The 22,601-nt window shown below is 35.5% G+C and overlaps 1 protein-coding gene across 1 annotated transcript in view; it reads left to right on the top strand.

Moving 5' to 3' along the window:
• The window catches only part of rasa4 (RAS p21 protein activator 4), a 116,328-nt gene that overhangs the window by 73,714 nt on the left and 20,013 nt on the right, over window positions 1-22,601 (top strand). The window contains exons 13-16 of the mRNA XM_039756614.1: window positions 14,123-14,315; window positions 14,720-14,857; window positions 15,706-15,850; window positions 21,487-21,659. Coding sequence (XP_039612548.1) covers window positions 14,123-14,315; window positions 14,720-14,857; window positions 15,706-15,850; window positions 21,487-21,659 — 649 coding nt within the window. The remainder of the gene's footprint in view (window positions 1-14,122; window positions 14,316-14,719; window positions 14,858-15,705; window positions 15,851-21,486; window positions 21,660-22,601) is intronic.

Here is a 22,601-nt window from a genome sequence, read left to right as displayed (position 1 = left end):
TTTTCCCAAAAATAAGACTTTTTAGAGAAGAAAATTACCATTGCCTCTAATAATTATAACTGTTATCTTGTAGCTCTGCAAAGAAAAGCAGCCTGTAACAATATAAGGCAACTGTTCTATTTCACAGATAAAGCTGCAGTATTGGCAAGGGCAAATGGAATGCTTTATTTTGTGCACCAAACACATTTCTCTCATACCTCAAAAACCTCAACATAACTGATGTTGTTTTAGATACATTTTATTCAAGATCTAGTCCACACTGTGGTATGTATCATACAGTGGTTACATTTTCAATTTCTCATATATCTTTACATCTTACTCTTTTGCTAAAATTACTGTTATTAATCTTTTATTTAACAGACTGTCTTGTCCTTAAGCAGCACATTCTTAGTGGTTAGTGTTGTTGTCTCACTGCTCCAGGAGACTAAGTTTGAATCCTTATCCTCTCCTCTCTATGGGAAGTTTTCACATTCTCTGTGTTTTTTTATGGTTTTCCATCCACATCCTAAAATCTTGCATGTTAGGTTAATTGGTGGCTTTAAATTAATTTTAAATGAGTAAGTATGGATGTGTGTGCTTGTGTGAGTATGGCCCATTGAGGGAATCTGAAAGTGAATTAAAGGATAACAACCATGCACTTATTCTGTTAAAGGATTATCATTAAATGTCCTGTTACTTGCTTGTGATTTTTAGCTTTCTTTAGCTGCACTTCTTTTTTGTTCTTTTAGTAAAACTGCTTTATCAATTGTTTGCAAAAGCAGAAATCACCTCTATTATGGTATTTCATAGCATGCCAAGGATGGAGCAGCTACAAAAGTACTTAACAGTGTTTTCCATTTAGAGATCACTAAACAAAGAGTTTGTATGTTTTTCTGTAAGAAACCTTATTTTAACAGTGCAGGAACATGTATTTATTAAACTTCCAAAATATTAAACTGTTGCACAATCGGTACAGTCATTGCTGTTCTTTGTATGTCTACTGCACGTGTTTTTCTATCATAAACACAGATTCATTGAATACTGTCAAAAATTGGGTCATTTACATTTGTTTTTACTGTTTTTAGGAATTTCTTCAGTGACATCAACATTGGCACCTTTCAAGAACTTAACAACATGTGGCACCTGGTGTTTATGCTGTTGTGGTGCCACATGTTGTAAAGGTCTTGAAAGGTGCCAATGTTGATGTCACTGAAGAAATTCCTAAAAACAGTAAAAACAAATGTAAATGACCCAATTTTTGTCCAGGACACATATCGTTCAGTGCCCACACTTTGTTTTTAAAAGAAAAAAACTAATCTGTGCAAGAATAGTAGCTTCTTGTGCAATTTTGCTTACCTCAGTTAATTTTGTGTTTTTGACTCATTATGTCTGAAAACTGTTTTAAAAGTGTTCTAAAATTCATTTTTCACTTTATATACTGTAAAATTCCTTCACACTATACTGAATTTATTATTGTTAATTGTACAATGTGTAAAATATACTTTTTGAAGATCAATAATATATTATTCATTTTCAACAATTTTAAAATCACACAATTGCCTATGCAGTATGTAGACTCTGGTTTTCATTTTTCGCATTTTTTTATTACCTACACAAAACCATTGATTTAATAAACTGCAACATTAAGCAAAATATACAAATATACTGTATACACGTTGCTGTATAAATCTACATGAAATTTTAACCGAGGTGTTCAAAATTGTCAGACTTTGATAAAGCTGATCAGAATAATTATTTTAGTAAATAGTAAGTCATGTTGTAATGGCAATCAATCACTGTGAAAAAACTGAAGTGGACTCAAGTTAGAAGCTAGGTAACACTCATTCACATAAAGGGTTTTGATAATCTGGAATAAATGACAAAGTCATGTACTTTGTGATGCTTACGGTTTTTAAAAGATGTCAGATGAGCTTTTAGGATAGCTTGGCTATTAGATAACTGAACCATACTGATTAAGTGAAAGCCTACCCTCATTTTTTGCACTTTCTTTTCTCTCTGAAACAATATACTGTACGATATTTGCTGTCTTTGATATGGCAGCAGAAAGCTACATTTATTGGTCAGCCTGAGTTACGTGTAAAAAAATAATAAAGTTGCAATTATAGTGAATTTCTTCGTGTGCATTGAGTTTTAATCCAACATGCTTATACAATTTCAGCTTTTAAAAATCCAATATAACATTTATAAATTGGAGCATTGCATGGCTTAAATTAACTATAACAGAATGAAAAATGACATTGCTAATTTATATGTGCCATTCTTTGTCATATATGCTTCTGATAACCATTTACCAATGTTACACAAAGTTATCTCCAATAATGTTTTGTAATAGATTTTGAAAAAATAAGGTAATAGAAAAAATATAATGCATTTGGTTAAAGCTAATTTCTGTTTGTTAATTAACATTATTTTAATAATGTTGCTACCTCTTAAAGTTATATATATATACTAGTAGAATACCCGCGCTTCGCAGCGGAGAAGTAGTGTGTTAAAGAAGGTACGAAAAAGAAAAGGAAAAATTTTAAAAATAACGTAACATGGTTGTTAATGTAATTGTTTTGTCATTGATATGAGTGTTGTTCTCATATCTATCTATATATATATATATATATATATATATATGTTGTTCTCATATCTATCTATATATATATATCTCTATCTATCTATATATATATATACCCGCGCTTGGCAGCGGAGAAGTAGTGTGTTAAAGAAGGAAAGAGAAAGAAAAGGAAACATTTTGAAAATAACGTAACATGATTGTCAATGTAATTGTTTTGTCACTGTTATGAGTGTCGCTGTGATATATATATATATATATAGCAAAATACCAGCTTAGCGATGTCATGTGTTAAAGAAGTTATGAAAAAGAAAAGGAAACATTTTAAAAAGAATGTAACATGATTGTCAAAGTAATCGTTTTGTGTATTTGGCGGCAGCGTCACAAAGTTATTTTCGTCTAGCTGCATCAGAAAATGTACCACAACGTCTGACACGCCTCCTTTTTACTGTTTTCTCACAGCTTGGATTGCTGCTGTCATATATACACACACACACACACACACACATACATACATACATATATATATATATATATACATATATACACATACATATCTTCATATCTACATATCTATATACATATCTACATATATATATATATATATACATACATACCTATCTACATCATATATACACACACATACATACATACACACACACAAATTATATATATGTGTGTATATATGTATGTATGTATGTGTGTGTGTGTGTGTGTGTATATATATACACATACATATACTTGTGTGTATGTTTGTATGTGTCTATATGTGTGTGTATAGGTTTGGTCACTGAGTGCAAGGGAAAAATAATAAATTATAGTCTATAAGTTATTAAACAGTAAAACATTAACGTTTTAAGAAGTACAGGTACATTGAAATTACATTTTCTATGTGAACGTTCAAATTTGTGCCTCTGGTAATGTGCCTTACCGGCATTTAAAGAAAATTAGTTTTGTGTCCTCTGCAGTGTTAAGAGAGAAAGGCTTTGGTTTGGGATAAAAGGAAAAAAGGTGTAAAGAAAGGAAAGTTGCCTTTTTCTTTTATATAGTATAGAGAGATGTGTTCGCTGACGTTATGATCGCCTTTTGGGGACAGTCGCGGTGGGTCTTGTGTAGACTGGTGAGCCGTCCCGCCATTAATCGGCTGTGATGGCACTGTCAGTCCTCCACTCCTGTGCGTGTCTTCATAATCCGAGCTGAGGACCTCATAATGTATACGTGCAAAAAAAAGTGTGAATCGCCTTAATATTATTTTTCCGTGGTGTAGAAAAGGGGTCCCGTGTTTGCACTTGTCTGGGCTATAGCGCAGGGGGAGGATGAAAAAAATTAAAAGTGTTCACTTTGACTTAAGGCAGAAGCGCAGTCAGCGTCTCAAAGGCCGGCACAGCTATGCACGCGCGCTGGCTGCTCGACTTTTGCTGGGCAGGAGACCCCAGTTTTTGCAGACACGTTCATGATATCAAAAGTCTCAGCGCTCTTTGGAGGTCATTCATATATATATATATAGCAAAATACCCGCGCCTCGCAGCGGAGAAGTAGTGTGTTAAAGAAGTAATGAAAAGAAAAGGAAACATTTTAATAATAACGTAACATGATTGACATTGTCATGAGTGTTGCTGTCATATATATGCCTGCCTAAATAAGTCACCCTCGCTTTGCTCTTACTTTTTACCGTTCATTTAATCATGGCTAGTGGCGGAAAAATTATAAAATGGAAGGAGGATGGCTTTACCAAAACAATTATTGATGGTGAATCGATTATTCATAAAGCTTGAATTGGTGATCTGTTTTTCTGTGTTAACCTCATATTTTTTCATACTTCTTCTCAAACTAAGGTGGTGCGAGGGTAAAATGAATCGGGATGCACTGATCAATGTAATCGGTGTACCAGGAAATCATGCATTGACAAAAGCTCCCCTTTGCTTGTAATGCAAAGTGTGATTAAATGCATTATTTTTAGCGTTATGGAGCACATGCATCAAGCTTCTCAGCTGTGCTTGTGCTAAGAAAAGGAAAAATTTTAAAAATAACGTAACACGATTGTCAATGTGACCTTTTGTAAGTAGTGCCTGGAGGATTCAGTGTGTAGAAACTCTAGAGACAGCGTGTGTATTAACTTGTGGATTTTTCTGTGAGTATTTGGTGGCAGTCTGACGAAGTTGCTTTAGAAGACGGCGTTAGCCGCGGAGCTCAGCTCAGAGCGAAATAAGATGAATGGGAGGGGAGATGATGACGTGACTCCCCCACCCGCCTTAACTGTCAAACCCCCACAAACACAGTCTCTCAGAATTTGCATAAGCACACCCCTTCACCTACAATTTTAACTTAGTTACAAAGTGATCAAAACTCTCGTTTATATCCTCGTCCTCTCATTAAACTTGTATCCTGCATTACCTGTGGGCATGTGAAACGCCAGCGTAGCCTGTCTATGAACTTAATTTAAAGTTTAGGTTTACACCTTGCTTTCTTTCCGAGGTAGCAGCACTCGTGAATATGGTAGTATATGTCACTCGCTCGCTTCTTATTGTTTCGCTGCCTTCTCAATTATATAATGCATGTTTTCTTAAGCGCTTTTGGAGGTCTTCCTGGTTTTCTACGCACGCGTTGACAGTCAGTTCACGTGATTACGTGGGAGGCGTGATGATGTCACGAAACTCCCCCACGCCTTTCCAGCTCAACTCTATTACAGTTAATGGAGAAAATACCTTCCAGTTATGACCATTAGGCGTAGAATTTCGAAATGAAACCTGCCCAACTTTTGTAAGTAAGCTGTAAGGAATGAGCCTGCAAAATTTCAGCCTTCTACCTACACGGGAAGTTGGAGAATTAGTGATGAGTCAGTCAGTGAGTCAGTGAGTGAGTGAGTGAATGAGTGAGTGAGTGAGTGAGGGCTTTGCCTTTTATTAGTATAGATATATATATATATATATATATATATATATATATATATATATATATATATATATATATATATATATATATATATATAAATATAGTGGAAAGCATTCCTCCGGACACAGACAGACAGCAGAATGTCCAAAACAACTTCTTTATTTTTCCTTTGCACCACAATGCTTTCCTCCAACAACTCTTTCTTTCTCTCTTTCTCTTCTTCTTCTGTTCTCCACTCCCCTCCTCACAAGCTTCGTCTCCTTCCTCCCAACTCCGGCTTGTCTACTGGAGGGAGGCAGCCTCTTTTATCATGACCCGGATGAGCCCCAGGTGCTCCACCTGACACTTCCTGGTGTGGCAGAAGTGGCAGGAGAGCACCTGGAAGCACCCCGGGTGCCCCAAAGATTGCTTCCGGCTGCACTTCCTGGTGTGGTGGAAGTGCTGCCATCCAGGATTCCATAACTGTCCGGGCGACCCCTGGCGGAGGCCATGTCCTCACAGAGGCCACGTCCCAGCTCCATTCACGTGGCGCCCAAGCAGACCCGGGTGGCTGCCGTCTCGTAGCCCAGGGGAGGTATCATCCAACTCAGGGACTGTCCAGGCGTCCGGGCTGGGTAGGGTCCCCAGTCATCTGGGACTATATATATATACATCCATCTATCCTTCTTCAAACTACATAATATAAACATTTTCTAATTCTCTTGTTAGGTATATAATGTTGGATAGTGGCTGTGGAGATTGGTCAAAAACCAAAGGTTTTGTGTGTCAGTGGTAAAGTGAACTGTTGCAAAAGCCTCTTTGAGCTCTAATGAGGCTAAAACACTTGGCAAAAGATCACCAATTGTACAGTTTAATGAACTTAACTATTTTACTAGCTCCAGCATGTGGTATGCATGGCTGCATAGCAACAGCAAAATGAAAGCAACAAAGAAATTGGATAAATCCATACATAAATAAAAATAAAACACTAAATTCTATGTGAAAATTAAAAAGTGCAAAACAATTTAGACCTATGGAAATGCCTGGAGCTGCAACTAGTTTTAAAAAAAACAAAGACAAACATAGATTCACTTTTAAATTTAGCTGAACAAATCACTCAAGTATTTCCAAAAGAAGAAATAAATGCAATACTTTCATCCATCCATCCATCCTCTACCGCTTATCCAAGGTTGAGTTGCGGGGGCAGCAGATTGAGCAGAGAGGCCCAGACTTTCCTCTCCCCAGGCACTTCTTCTAGCTCTTCCGAGAGAACCCCAAGGCGTTCCCAGGCCAGCCGGGAGACATAGTCCCTCCAGCGTGTCCTGGGTCTTCCCTGAGGCCTCCTCCCGGTTGGATGTGCCCAGATCACTTCACCAGGGAGGTGTCCAGGAGGCATCCTGATCAGATGCCCAAGCCACCTCATTTGACTCCTCTCAAAGCAGAGGAGCAGCGGCTCTACTCTGTGGCCCTCCCGGATGACTGAGCTTCTCACCCTATCTTTAAGGGAAATCTCAGACACCCTGCGGAGGAAACTCATTTCAGCCGCTTGTATTCGCGATCTCGTTCTTTCGGTCACTACCCATTTCTCATGACCATAGGTGAGGGTTGGAACGTAGATCAATTGGTAAATTGAGAGCTTTGCTTTACGGCTCAGCTCCTTTTTCACCACAACAGACTGATGCAGAGCCTGCATCACTGCGGACGCCGCACCGATCCGCCTGTCAATCTCACTCTCCATTCTTCCCTCACTCGTGAACAAGACCCCGAGATACTTGAATTCCTCCACTTGGGGCAGGATCTCTCTCCCATCCCTGTGAGGGCACTCCACCCTTTTCCGGCTGAGGACCATGGTCTCAGATTTGGAGGTGCTGATTCCCATCCCAGCCGCTTCACACTCAGCTGTGAACCGATTCAGAGAGAGCTAAAGATCACTGTCTGATGAAGCAAACAGGACAACATCATCTACAAAAAGCAGTGACCCAATCCTGAGTCCACCAAGCCGGACCCCCTCAACACCCTGGCTGCGCCTAGAAATTCTGTCCAGAAAATTTATGAACAGAATCGGTGACAAAGGGCAGCCCTGGTGGAGTCCAACTCTCACTGGAAACGGGTTCGACTTACTGCCGGCAATGCGGACCAAGCTCTGACACCGGTTGTACATGGACCGAACAACTCTTATCAGGGGGTCCGGTACCCCATACTCCCGGAGCACCCCCCCACAGGATTCAACAGGACGGTGGACCAGAATCTCCTCGAAGCTGTCCGAAAGTCATTCTCCATGGCTTCCCCAAACTCCTCCTATGCCTGAGTCTTTGCCTTAGCAACCACCGAAGCCACATTCCGCTTTTCCATGCAAATTAGAAATTAGCTCAATTGTTAAAGATGTTAAAATTGAAGAGTCAGCTATGTTTTAAGACTAAAATAAGACCTTACCCTGTTGGGATTTTGCTATTAGTGATTTAAAAAATTAAGAATATTGGTTATTATTCAGTGAGCACATTCTAATAATAACTTTACACTGGAGAAAAATGTAATGACTGGAAAGTATCCAGGGTCGCTCTAATCTTAGAAATTAAAGACTAATAACCATCACTTAATTCCCATGTAATATTAAAAGAACTATAATCAGAAATAAACATGATTTCTTGAGAGAAATTAAATTTGTAAGTACCAGCCACCATTGCTTTATGAAAGGAAGATTTTTCTTTTGAAAAACAAGCAGCTGGAATAGTAGAAAGAAGTAAAGTATACTGTATTGTTTAATTGTGTACGTTGATTAGCACATGCAAGTAAAAATTTCACTGAGCTCTGTAAACATGGCAGTAATGACCCTATTAAACTGCAAATCCTACAATTTTCTTACATTTTAAAAAAGTACTAAACATAAATTCTAAAGCTGGATATAATTTCTATCAGAGATTTGTTACAGAAGAAAATACTAAGAAAGAAGCAGAAGTGATTGAAAAGACCTAGATAACCTTCATAAGTCAGAATGTGCTGTGTAATGTACTAAAGTTTAAATTGATTCCACTGGCACAATTGTTTTCAACTTCTGTCAATGTACATAAGCTAATAAAACGTAAAATGTTATGGTTTTAAGGTGAAAGATATTGAATATGAATATAGGAACACTTATTGTATTTAGAGTTCACAATATACTACTGAAATTATAACTATGTGCATTTTGGTGTTCATGTTACAAAAAAACATAGTACTGTAATTAGTCCAGAAGCAGTACCAAGAAGAGCATCCATGTGTAACACTGGAGTAAAGCACATTTCCCACTTTGATAGGCTAAGGAAACCTTTTTACTATTGATACGAAGTCTATATTTGAACCTAATATAGGTCTTCAGAATTTTCATTTGCATTGATAAAGTTAATCAAGAAAAAATTAAACAGTGAATCACCTAGTTAATAACATTACAGAAGACTGAGGAGAAATGCAAACACAATAGAACCCAGCAAGGGATTTGGGACAAATCTGTCCTATCTGGTAATTTAATACACTGACTTTAAATAGTTTCTACGAAAGGTATTCAGAGAACTTAATCTTTAAGTAATTAAATGAGCTTGATGGATGGAGTGGTACTATCTCATTTGTAAAACTTAATGTTCTGACATTCGGTGTTCTTAGCTGGTTTACAATGGGCTCTGGAACCAGGATAATCCTTCAGATTAAGTAATATTCCATTCCATGCACTTATAGTTTTGCTATTAGACCCTTCTGTTTTACTGTGGCATACTTTTGTCCCAGTGTCAAGAAGCATAACTAGAAAGCATGGAAAAACAAAATCAAATATTCGGGCAGCACATAAAATCACCTGGAACTTAAATAGCAACAGACAGACTAAATCAAATGAAACAACATGTAATGCCAGAAAACCTATGAATCTGTAGCATTCGTCTGAAAAGCTCACAAGAGCTAGCTTCTCTACCCAATACAGTCAGGGTTGGCATCTGCCTATTTTAAGTAACTGTAAATGGGTACACACACATACCATGTTGTTGAATAGCAAACAAACAAACAGAATGACTAAAAAATAAACAGGTGTTAGAAGCAAAAAAAGCAATAGTTGTTCAAAATACAAAGTAATTAATATAAAGAAACATAAGCTAAACAGCAAAGCTGCTGAGAACTAAAGTTAAGCAGAATTTTGCTTTTCTAAACTAATCATAAAAGTTGGCAGTCTTACCATTGTAAGATATGTTTTTATAGTTGTGGAAAATGGCAGCCCATGGGAACAGGCCACCATGACATCATGAATTACAGGCCAGGTTTGACCCCTAGAATAAAGTAAGATTGCAAGTCAGTCAGTACAAAATTATAAAACAAAGAAAACAAATGATAGAAAGCACAAAAATAGTGGATATTGCACTCATTGAGCTGACACAGATTATAATTTACTGTTACGATCCTGTTTATCAGTGACTGTTCCTCTCCCTAGATGACCTTGATCTCCCTTGATGATCCTAGTTTTGTCTCTGATGTGCAGTTTCAAAAAATATTTGGACATGAAAATTTCAGTGTTTTGAGTATGGTGGATGGATGGATGAGCACAAACATTTTATTGAACGCCTAAGCCTGGGCTGTTTTAGTAGTACTGAACACTGAGGACAAGATAACTTTTTCCTAGGATATCATACACCCTCTGGAAAAAAGAATAGTTTTGTGAAGGATATTTTAAGTTAAAGGGTTGCAGTTAAACCTCATATTGTTGGGAACTGATTGATACAATGTGTACTATGTGCCTTGGTGGATTCTTTTCTGTTGTAATTTTACTACCATAAGGTGTTATTTAACTCCATTAATGACCTTACTAGCATTTTGATGAGGTGATTGAAGGGCTGACAAAATAAACAGCTTGTGATACTCTTACTGGTGTCTTTATTTTTACTGAGATGCTAAAATGCTACAGCATTTAGCTCCAGATAAATTACCTCAGAAAAATGCTACACCTTACAGTTCATTAGTTAGTTTCTTTCCTAAATAGATCATGCCAAATACCAGCGTCATCTACAACAAGAGAAAAGAAAATGTTAAAATGAGCTAAACAACACAAATGTTACAGTGTATTTCTGGGTGATTCCAAACTTTTGCGTATTTTAATCTTTTTTTTTTATTTGCCAGTTTAAGGTATACAGTATGGCATTTTATAAACTCTCTGTCTAAGACTAGCATACTAGACTTGTCTTTTCACTACTGCAGATAACACTACTATTTGGTGTCTGTTTCTCAAACTACAGACTATGGTGTACTTATCCTCCTGGGCAGGTGTGAATCTGGGCCTTCTTATTGTGTTCCTGCCCTGGTTAGATCCAGTTTGCCCTCTTCTCTCAAGATAGTGGTGGACAGCTTTTTGTGAAATGTTCAGTTCATCTGAAATCTGTCATATGGAATAACTTTTATCTCTTCTTTTGGCCATTTTTGAATTTGGAATTTAGATATACTTGTTACACAAGGAAAGACAATTGTTTTATTGAACAAAATATCAGGTTTCAGCTGTGCCAACACAATTAGAAAAGTTCCTCTAACAACCAAGTAGCATTTAAACATAATTAATTAAAGCTAAGTTACAAGAATTTCCCATTAAGACACTGGAGTAATGGCTACTGAAAATGGGGATTTATAGTCATGTGTGAATAATACATTTTAAATCAGTCATTTAATTTGTATTGTCTTAGTTTTAAATTAATTTAAAAGTACCTCATAAAAAAGTATTAATAAATGTCTATCAAGACATGAACATTTCTGGGTGATTCAAAATGGTATATTGCCTTGCAATTAGGGATGATTTTAATCCTAAACATTTTGAATTAAGTTCAGCACAGTAGTTGTGTTGTCAGTGTAGCTGTGGATTTCTCACATTCTTCTATTGCTAACACAAGGTTATTTCTGTGTATTCAGGTGTTTCCCATATCCTAAGTATGCACAGACTGGTAACACCAAAGTGGCCTTTTTTTGGAAAGTGTAAGTCTGTACGTGAGTGTATCTGGTGTACATAAATGTGTCACTCATTCTGTCCAAGGTTAGTCGCTGCCTCTTGAGTGATGCATTTGTTATACTGTAGGCAGTGTCTGCTTGTTATGCAGAAATCATTAATTTAAAGGTAATTCATTCAATCAAAGCAAGTCACAATAAAATAATTTACACTTGGTGATGAATTCAAAGCTGCTGATTGTGAGGCATCTTTATTTGAACAACTGTTTTACTTATAAAGTATGTTAGAGGCTAAGTGCCCTTCTTATTTTAAACTTAGAGATGATATTGTTCTTGTATATGGTACATGTTGGTATTGAGGAGAAAATTTAAGGCCTTACTATGTATACATTTTATATAGACAGATGTATTGTCCAAAGATTTTTTATTTTAGAGTTCTTTTGTGGAAACTTAATTTTTATAGAAACTGAGCTATTTAACTTTGTTCAGGACATTCATACATTTATACAGTATACTATCTAAATCAATGACAGTACTGCTATACTCTAGCAAAACTGATAGGCTTCTTTGTTTTATGAGCTGCATAAGCAAGTACAAGCATGTGACTGCATGTGTTTGTTGTCCTTCGTTTACATCTGTGCAGTTTAACGGATAACCAAATTTGCCATGCAATAGGTATGTCACTTTGATTTCCATATGCAGCCATGTAATGTGTTATTTTCTTTTCAAATCCATTGCTATGACAGTAACTTTTATTAGGAAGTATTTACTTTGGAATGGTTGTGCATACCTGGATGACTGCAATGAGACAACTAGAGAAGAAAAACTTGGGTATTGTATTTAGTAAGTTTTATGGTAGCTACTGGATTACTGAAGTAATAATGTAGTGATAAAATTGAGGTTGATTTTACATGTATTTATTGAATCTTATATGTTAATTTGTCATGATTTAATTTGTATTTTTTGTAATTACATTAAAGCATAAACATTTCTTTTTTTCAGCTCATATGTTGATTATATTGTTTTCTGAGTTACTGTGTAATTAAATGGATAATGTTTAACAACTAAAAGCAATTCATTTTTAAATTGTTTTTTGCATCATAAAGAGGCCTGCAACTTTTTCAATTAAAAACTTATGAGACTCAGTTAAAGAAACTGTATTGTAACTTTTCAGACAACTGGTTTTGTATAAGTACAATAATCAATTACAAAAAAAAGAAGAACGCATCAAAATTACTGTAATTTATAGAAGACTTAATTGAAACCCTAAAATAAGTGTTTTATTCCATAGTGTATGAGCAGTGCTTTTAAATTGACCCATTTTGATATTTATTTAATCATTCCAGATTTATAACACAATTTAAAATCTTACTTTTAAATAATTTTTATATTCCATTCATTTTTCAGGTAATGACATTAGGGCAGTTATAGAAAACCATTGAGCACAACACTAGTTTGTTTGAAAGGTCTGGTCGGAATTTGAGTGGGCATTGAATTGAATTTAGTTTTGCTAAGTTTGACTTTATTGTATGGAATGTTACTTGCTTTTAATAAATTAAATTAAAAAAATAAAAGGAAATTAAGTCTAGGTCATGCCCTCTACACATTGGAATGTATATGACTCTGGTTAAAAAATTATAATACAGTATGTCACATATTAATTACTTCACTGCAATACTGCTTTTTGCACAGGCAAATTAACAAATATTTTAAAGAATAATAATCAATATTATTGTGGCATATTTGGCTGATACCTGAGCAAGCTGAGTGAATTGCATAGGATCACACAGCAAGACAAACAGAGGAATTTAACCTGCAATTTTGTGTTTCAACATGCAATGCCTTAGCCACCTATGCCCACTATAAATTGTCTCTTTTCTGGAAATGAAAAGGTTATCTCAGATTTTCTAGCCATCAGTTACCTGCTGAGTGGAAAAAATAAATAACAGTGACATAAATAAACAGACGGAAATGTGATTTGCTTCCACTTTAAGACTGATACATTACTTATGTTTTAAGTTAGGCAGACTTATTCACACTGAATATTATTTCTGTCATAAATGTGAATGAAGGGCATAGCTGCCAAATAAAGCATAATCTGTTATATTGCTTACTGAACATGAAATCTAATCTGGCATATACTGTAAATCTGGAAAATAAAGGTCTATTATTTGTTTTAGATTATATTTGTTTTTGCATTAATCACAAACAGTCTAACACTGTATCATTTCTAAAACCTGCAACAGAAAGCAAACAGTTTAAAGAAATCAAGGACATGTTATTTAGTGTGAATGTAAATGCAGTGTGTTGCTAAATTCAAACATCAATCAAATGTGGCATTTAACCTCAAGCTAGTGAAACAACAGGTTCTGCCATTTAAGAATTGAAATGTATCAGTAAACTCTGAGAACTTGAAAGATTTTCTTTGATTAAAAAATTTAAATGTACAGCCAAAACATTGTCCTTAACCACATGACAAGTAATGCACTTTAATTTTGTAATTATAACCCTCCAATTAAAAATGCAGTTGACACTTAAGTAATGAATTTGATTTACAAATAATTCACAAAAGCTGAATTTAAGAACAGATAGATAGGTGGGTGAATGAAATGCATGTTATGTAAATTTTGTGACACTATATGCAAGGTGTTAGATTCTCTTGCAAATTGGTAGTGTACAAGTCTGATGAATTTGTTTTAACATGAATAAGCCTTTTGTCCTCAACAGATGTTTTCTAAATGTTATTTACAGTTGTACAGGGCTTCACAGAGTGCAGACAGAAACAGAGGTGATCCAACAAAGCACCCACTATCTGCAGTCTTACCTGACTGACCTGCTCCATTCCATCCTGAAGTCAATACGCCACTGCCCGCCTATAGTGCGCAGTGCTTTCCGCCAGCTGTATGAGCGCGTCCAGGAACGCTTTCCTGACAAGGAGTTCCGGGTGAGAAATAGTTTTAATTGCTACCTTGTTCTATTAGGTGTTAGTTTACTCAGATGCAGACTATACAGATAGAGCAGTTTATAAGAAAAGGTATTTTATAATGATATATAGTTATATTGGCTAATTAACACTCAACATTTTGTTTTTACCATTTTCATTATTGTTGAACAGCTAGAAAAAGATCTTTAAAATGGACTTTACATTTTTAAATTTGAGGTTTTTTTTCTCATAGGGTAGTAGAGGACATATAGAATTGAAAGGCAAATGTGTGTAATAACTTTACTGTTATCCAGATGGTCTGTGAATCAACATTAACAACATACTATTTGAAGGTTTTCTCTCTGATTAATTGTTTATATTGCCCAAAGACAGTGACATGTATTTCATTCATTTTGATGTTTTAGAAGGTGAAGTTTATAGCGGTTACAAGTTTCCTGTGTCTACGCTTCTTTTCACCCGCCATCATGTCCCCTAAATTATTCCATCTGAGGGAGAAGCACCCAGATGCCCGAACCAGCCGCACACTGCTACTGTTGGCTAAGGTACTATAACTTTAAAATAAATTAACAACATTATGAAACTTTGGCCAAGTGAATGAAGCCACATTGGTTTTCAAGATATTACTATTTCTAAATAGCTAAACCACACTGAATCATTGTCAGTTAGTTGTTGTCTAGTTTATTTGCCATAGATGTTAAATACATTCTTGTTAAGAAAAAAATGGAACTAAGAAATTAATAGTCTTAAGAAGTGAGTACTAAAAAGCAAAAATGTACAGACTGAGTAAACTCAGTACAGGTTACACTAATAAATCTCTGGGATTATAGTGACTTAATGAAAATCAACTGCTCAAATAAAATTTATTAAGGATTGGTATCACTTTAAGAAATTGGTTGTAAGGAAATTCTGCAGTAAACACAAGAAACATTATAGTTTCAGATAATTCTGACAGAAACAAAGATACTACTTTAGTTTAGGTACTGCAAAAATGCATGGAACTAGACCTTAATAACAAAGACTTATTTTGTTTTTAATCACATTTACAAATCATCAGCTATTCATCAATGCAGTGTGGCCTGCTAAAACAAACTTTACTTTGGAAAAGTCAGAAGTGTCTTAAGGATGACATATTTTACTTGACCTCAATATATAGTTTGTAAATTCTTCATATTCATAAGTAATTTTACCAGCATATCAAATCCCACACTGCATGCAGATGTATAACCACTTTACTGATGCTTTGTGTCATTACCACCAAAAGAAGTCATTGTTAAGATCTTGTTACATAAGAGTAATAGATGCATTTTTCCAGTACCTAAACTAAAATATTACCGGAACACATATTAAGCAATGATATTCACTGGAATAACATTTTATTTTACTTTCTCAGACTGTCCAAATAATTGGAAATCTAGACACTCTGGCCAGCCGCTCTAAAGAATCTTGGATGGTCCCTTTGCTCCCTGCAGTTCAACAAGGTATTGCCCAGCTCAAAGAGTTCATCACTCAACTGGTCAGCTTCGAGGAAAAAGAAGGTGAAGATAATGTCATGGCCTGCTTTCTTAGCTATTGCTTTATGTTTTTTTTAAGTTCTTTTGCACCATTATAAATCACCACTCTCATCAAAGTATGTTTGGCTTAATTAACAGAATTGATTTGAGGATAATGTTGAAAGTACACAAAGTTAAAGGAAATTTGAAACTTCTCATTATAAAGAGTTAATACTGTTGAAGTTGTATGAGTGGGCAGTCAAAGAATAATACATTGCAGTTTCAGTCATAAATGCATATTTCTGTGTAACTGCCTTAGAAAGAAGGCTAGAAGGCACCACATAGGAACACGGACTACCTTTAAGCTTCTCTTTCAGTATTATTACTTCTCCAAAAAATGCAAGGGTAAAGCATTATCAAAAAATGTGTGAAATCCTCAGGAAGCCTCATAGAAAGTACAGGTTATGCACCCTGTCCAGGGATTGGTCCTGCCGTGTGCTCTATGCTTGCTGGGACTAGTGTGAACCTGGATGAATGGATGGATGGAATAATTAAACATCTATAACAAAGATTTTTCAATGTTCCTTAAAAGTTTTGAATAATCTGCATTCTAAGCTTACAGCTGGTTTTACATTTATTACAGACTTATTATATCGCTCTTGGTTACATGGAGAAAGAAAATGGAAGGACAGAAATTGGGGTTTGGCATGTTTGACAGAGACAGTACTGCAGCGATAAATTATTCCATCCAGGGTTACACACATCCTAGCAAGCATCGTGCAGGAGGCAGGAACAATCCCTTTCACTACCACTGCTCCACCATGCCCCCACATGTTTAATACATTCTTTAAAGCATTTCTTCGTGGCATCAGGTATACATCTTAGTATTCTAAAATGTTCAGAGAACTGTAATATCATGAGTGTAATCTATACTAATAAAAGGCAAAGCCCTCACTGACTCACTCACTCACTCACTCACTGACTCATCACTAATTCTCCAACTTCCCGTGTAGGTAGAAGGCTGCAATTTGGCAGGCTCATTCCTTACAGCTTACTTACAAAAGTTGGGCAGGCTTCATTTTGAAATTCTATGCATAATGGTCATAACGGGAACCTATTTTTTTGTCCATATACTATAATAGACTTCTGCTTGATGCCCGTGGGAGGCGGAGTTAATTTAGTGCCAGCCCATATACTGTAAGGCCGTCCGTCAGCGGCAATCCAATAGAAACACTGCTGCTAAATATTCACGGGTGAAGGACTGTGCTTATGCAGAGGATGATGAGATGGTCAGGGTGGTGTTTGGCACAAACTCAGCGAAACTGCGAGAGAAACTTTTAAGTGCCGGGTCTTAGCTAACATTAAATACAGCCGTGGACATCGCACGAAATGGTACCAGCACAGCTGTGAACCTTCGATGCATGTACACCGAGCGGCTCACATGAAATGACGCAGTGCACAGACAAAAAGCAAAAGTTCCAAAGAGTGCTGAACAAAAACCAAATTACACAATTGAGAAGGCAGCAAAAAAATATGAAGCGTGTGATACATACAAGCATATTCATAAGTGCAGCTACTGCAGAAACAAAGCACACGGTGGAAAAAGTCAATGTTCTGCTAAAGGAAGAAAGTGTAAAAAAAAAACCCGTGCATGCAGAGTGTCACGTCTCAGATAAAGAAGAAGACGAGCTGTTTATTGATGCAGTAAAAAAAGACTCGATGAATGAAACCTGTTATCTTTACAACGATTGACAAACACGGAATGTAACTTGAACATCTCCTTGGTTTGAGATGTATGAAAAAATATGCGGTTAACGCAGAAAGACAGATCACCAATTGAAGCTTTATGAATAATGGATACAAAGCGCGTTCCTAACACTGATCGAAGGCAAATTTCATTAAAAAGACTACCCGACGGAAGCCTTGATAAAAGCATGGTTTTGTGCAAACTGTCCAAATACAAACCTGATTGAAAGAAATTATAATCAAATCCTTGATGACAGCAACACTCATAACAGTCACAAAACTATTACATTCACAATCATGTTACGTTATTTTTAAAATATTTCCTTTTCTTAGCACAAGCACAGCTGAGAAGCTTCAATGCATGTACTCCATAACGCATTAAAAAAAATAACGCATTTAATCACACTTTCAATTCCAAGCAAAGGGGAACTTTTGTCAGTGCATGATTTCCTGGTATATCGATTACATTGATGCACACATCAGAGCTACAAAAATGTTAGAGTCGGAATAAAGCGCGTTCCTACGATCAGAGGAAAATTTCATTTCAAAAGACTACCTGACGGAAGCCTTGATAAAAGCATGGTTTTGTGCACACTGAAAAGCAAGCAAAATTAGATGCATTACAGAAAGCAGACTTTGTGGCTCTTACTGGGGATCATTGGACTTCCGTGACCGTTAGTAATTCTAATTACATCTAATTACAAAATGTTCAATGATCACACTGTTTTAGCCTAATGTACAAAATAATTTTGGCTAAGGTTACTCAGAGTTTAAAGATTAAGTTGGTCAAATTACCTTTTATGTTTCTGCCTTATTTTTTTAAGAAAAAAAACTGCACTTTATGTTGAAATTTTGGTTATTATTATTTAAAGACAATACCATTCTGAAAATGTACTTAAAGTACTTAAAATACCAATTTTAGCCAGGGATGATATTTTTGTTTCTGTTTTGAATTGAAATGCAGTTTAAAAGCATTTTTTTTTCAGAAATTAAAAGAGCTTGAGTTTACAATATTCATGTCCATGTCTATTATTTGATTCTGTCGCCCACTAAAACCCTTTTAAATTAAAAAAAAACATTTGCGATTTGGGACAAATTTTCATGTGTGATTACATATGATTAATCAAGATTAATTATTACACAGCCTCTAATTAATTAGATAAATTTTTTTAATCAAGTCCCACCCCTAATATATATATGTAGATTTATATATGTAGATTTGTATATATATGTGTATATATGTATGTATATTTATATATATGTGTATATATATGTTTATATGTGTGTGTGTGTATATATAGTATATATATATATATATATATATTATATATATATATATATATATATATATATATATATATATATATATATATATATATCCTCTTTAATAAAACCCCTGTGTGCGTCCAGGTGTCTGTGTGTGTGTGTCTTCTGGTGAAGTGCACATGTGCTGGCCGCGCCGCACATTGTACCGTGCCCCGCCCATGCGCTCGGCACGTGGACGCACACACACTGGAAGCTCGGTGCGTAGTGAATGGCCTAGCTACCGCCGCCACGCACGATGAGGAAATAAAGCACACACACTGGAAGCTGGGCACACAGTGAATGGCCTTTCCACGGCCGCGCATGATAAGATATAAAGGACACCATTGCTGGGGAGAGTGCTGATTGGGTAGTCGCGGCAGCGCACATAAAATCCGTTGTTGGAGAGACGCCACACAAAATAATCAGTTGCACGCCCCCACAGATTAAAATACTTGCTGGGGAACTGCACAGTACTTGCTGGGGAGACGCCACAGGCACGATTATAAGCAGCACGCCACACATTGCATCAGTTGCTGGGGACACTCTGCTGATTGCCCACTGTTGTGACAGAAAATGAAAGTCATATTACGGACATCAAAGCCAGTATTACTGTCAGAGAAAATTACAGGCATTTTATGGAAATACAAACCAGTATTACTGCAAGAGAAAATTAAAGACTTATTAAAGGATGCATATTACAGCCACATACAAGCCAGTATTACTGTAGGAGAAAATATTACGGACGTATCTGCTAACAACATGCCACCCAAAAAAAGGACACAGAAGACTCAGAAGAGCAAACCTTAGAAAAGGTTGGCATTTACTTGCCAGAACCAGTATTCAGCCATGATCAGTTTTATGTTGCATTATCAAGAGTTAGAAGTTTTCCAGATGTTGTTGTCAAGGTTGTACAGATTCCTGAAGAAGGCAAACTGTTGCCAAACTCAGACAGAATATTTACAAGAAATGTTGTCTATAATGAAATTGTACACAAAAATTTCATGAGGTAAAAAAATTGAAAATTTTACCTAAATGTCTTCTTCAGATATTGTGTCTTACAGATTGTTACAAAGTTTTACACTAAGGCAATATTAATTATACTTACTGTATTGTCATGTACGTTTCTATTTTATTTTTGTTATTATTTTACTTTAGGCTTCTTGAAAAAATATTTTTGACAAAAAAAAAATTAAGACAAGAAACAGAATGAGGTCAAGGTCCCTTGCCATTTAATATAAACTGTTTCTACTAATGTTTATGCACCACTGTTCTAGCGCCCGTTATTGTAACAGGCTTAATGTCTAGTATATATATATATATATATATGCCAGCAACACTCATGACAATCACAACACAATTACATTGTCAATCATGTTACGTTATTATTAAAATGTTTCCTTTTCTTTTTCATTACTTCTTTAACACACTACTTTGCGCGGGTATTTTGCTAGTACATAATAAAGTTAATCATAGAACAGATAATTGCATACAATATATCTTCTGTGAAGAGGTAACTCATAGTTTCATCTGTTAGTATATGACCTTAATAATTTTTCTTTTTTCTTGGATGGAGAGGACCTGCTTTATTTAATAAGCTGTACAAGTTCCAGTTAGATTTTAAATAGCTCACCTATGAATCTGTCAAAATGCAACTTTGATATGTAGGATTGGTTAACTCCTGTAAACATCACTCCAGAAAAAGTCTGAGAATTATATGAGGTATTTTGCCTTGAAAATGGCTGTGAAAACGATTTTGAGATTTTTGAGCCTAGAATTCACTGGTAAATCCTTGATATATCATGTGTATTTGGAAACCTATTGAAGAAAGATCTTAACCTGCAGGCAGACCTGCAAAAGGTACATGTTAACTGTTTCTACCTGAAGAAATATATCTTATTCTTGTAGTTTCATTTTCCTTTTTTCCATAAGCTCCTATAGAATGGTTATATTAGGCAGTTAGCTAACCAATATAACACTTGTAGCTTGCTAATCTTTTACAAATGGGTATTTGATGCCATAGTCACCTGGATGTATTTGTTGAGTACACATTGTTTTGCTGCAGCTTGTGAAGGTCTCCATTATTGGTTTATCTATAAAAGGAAAAAGGTAAAGGTTATTCACATTCTGAAGAAACACTCAAAGTTTCAGCTGTATAGCATTTATCATGAACCTTTTTTTCCCTTTTACACTGTTAATGCATTTAATGTAAACAGTCCAATTTCATACAAATGCTATTTGTAGGGAAGGAATATCTGATTTGAGGTATTGTCTATTAGCACAGTGTAATAATTCAATCTACTGTAGTTACTGTAACTGCATAACAGTAGGCCTGCTCATTATGTCTTGAAGGCTTACTGGTGAACATTTGGACATTTTTTCTTCATAATAGAAAACAATATTATTAACTAAGTAATTTCAACCAAACTAACGTATTTTTTGTGTGTTTTGTTATATGTATTTAAACTATCAGTGCAAGTTTTGTTGACTGTTCAAAGTAAAGTCTGAAATATTGAAATAGCAGCTAAATTGAAAATAAAAATTTGCTTCTGATTCCTAAATTACAAATACATCAACCACATCAAAATCACTGCACAAGAATCCAATAACACAACATTTGGCTTAACTTTCAGATCTTGACCTTCAAGACAGACTCAGTCTGCAGTCTTCATCAATAATTAAGGAAGGATATCTCTTCCTGCATAAGACCAGAGAGAAAGGGATGCTGATATCTTCACCTTTTAAAAAATACTATGTCACACTGTGCAATGATACCTTGTCATATGCCAAGACATCCAGCTCTAAGGTACAATCATTGAGTGTATTTAAATATTTCCACCATTGAAGATCTCTTTGATGTTGAGAGGTATGGAACAAATCATCTAGCCATAGTGAGCCACAGTGTGTACAGTTTTGGCTCAAATTTTACTTTTAATAAATTAATTAATGTTGCTAGCACCTCAACAGGTATTTGACCTGTTAAGGTGAGAAAACAATTAGTATAACACTGCCAGGTTTCTGAAACATTGACAAGAAGTGGGGTGTCACTCAAAAGCATTGAAAGATTTAAAAAATATAAGACAGTATAAGGCATGCTCCTGAATTGGTGTCAAAAGGAATATGAATAAAATTGAAATAGCTTGTGGTGCAATAACCTTAACAGGCTCAATTTCAAGCACAGAGAAGGAGCTAAGGATGAATTAGGTACTGTTTTGCCTACCTGGCCCTATGTAGCCAGAAATGAGTATCTGCCTAAAAGAACTAACTTCTAAAAGGCATGAAATAGACATCACGTTACAGAATGGAAAGACACAATAAGGTATATTTTTATGTGTTGAGTGATTTTAACATGGGGATAGCTGTTGTGGCAGGAACTCTGAAATAAGGCTGCCTCCTTAATATTTTTGTCTTGTCTTTTTTTTAATATTTCCCAGTTCCTTAGTAGTGATTTCTCAAATGTTGTATACTTCCAGAAATGTTCCCTGTTTTCATCCAATCTGTTTTAGGTACTTGATGTAATTTATATTTATTTTGTGATGGTTAGTTCCTTAACTAACTGGATCATTTTGATTTGCTTAAATATTCTTACTTATGTAGTCCTTCTCCCTTAGTGTTTTTTATTTCTTACATATTGTTAGTCTTTTGGAAAGACCTGTTATTACATTACAGTTGTGGGTTTAGCAAAATCAATAAGCTACAGTGATTATGTAACATAAGTATAAACAAATTACGAAAATGTTAACAGAAA

Source organism: Polypterus senegalus, chromosome 6 (assembly GCF_016835505.1).
Source record: "Polypterus senegalus isolate Bchr_013 chromosome 6, ASM1683550v1, whole genome shotgun sequence".
Lineage (NCBI taxonomy): Eukaryota > Metazoa > Chordata > Cladistia > Polypteriformes > Polypteridae > Polypterus > Polypterus senegalus.
Note: the sequence above shows the minus strand (reverse complement) of the source record. Positions and strands in the feature narration are given on the sequence as shown.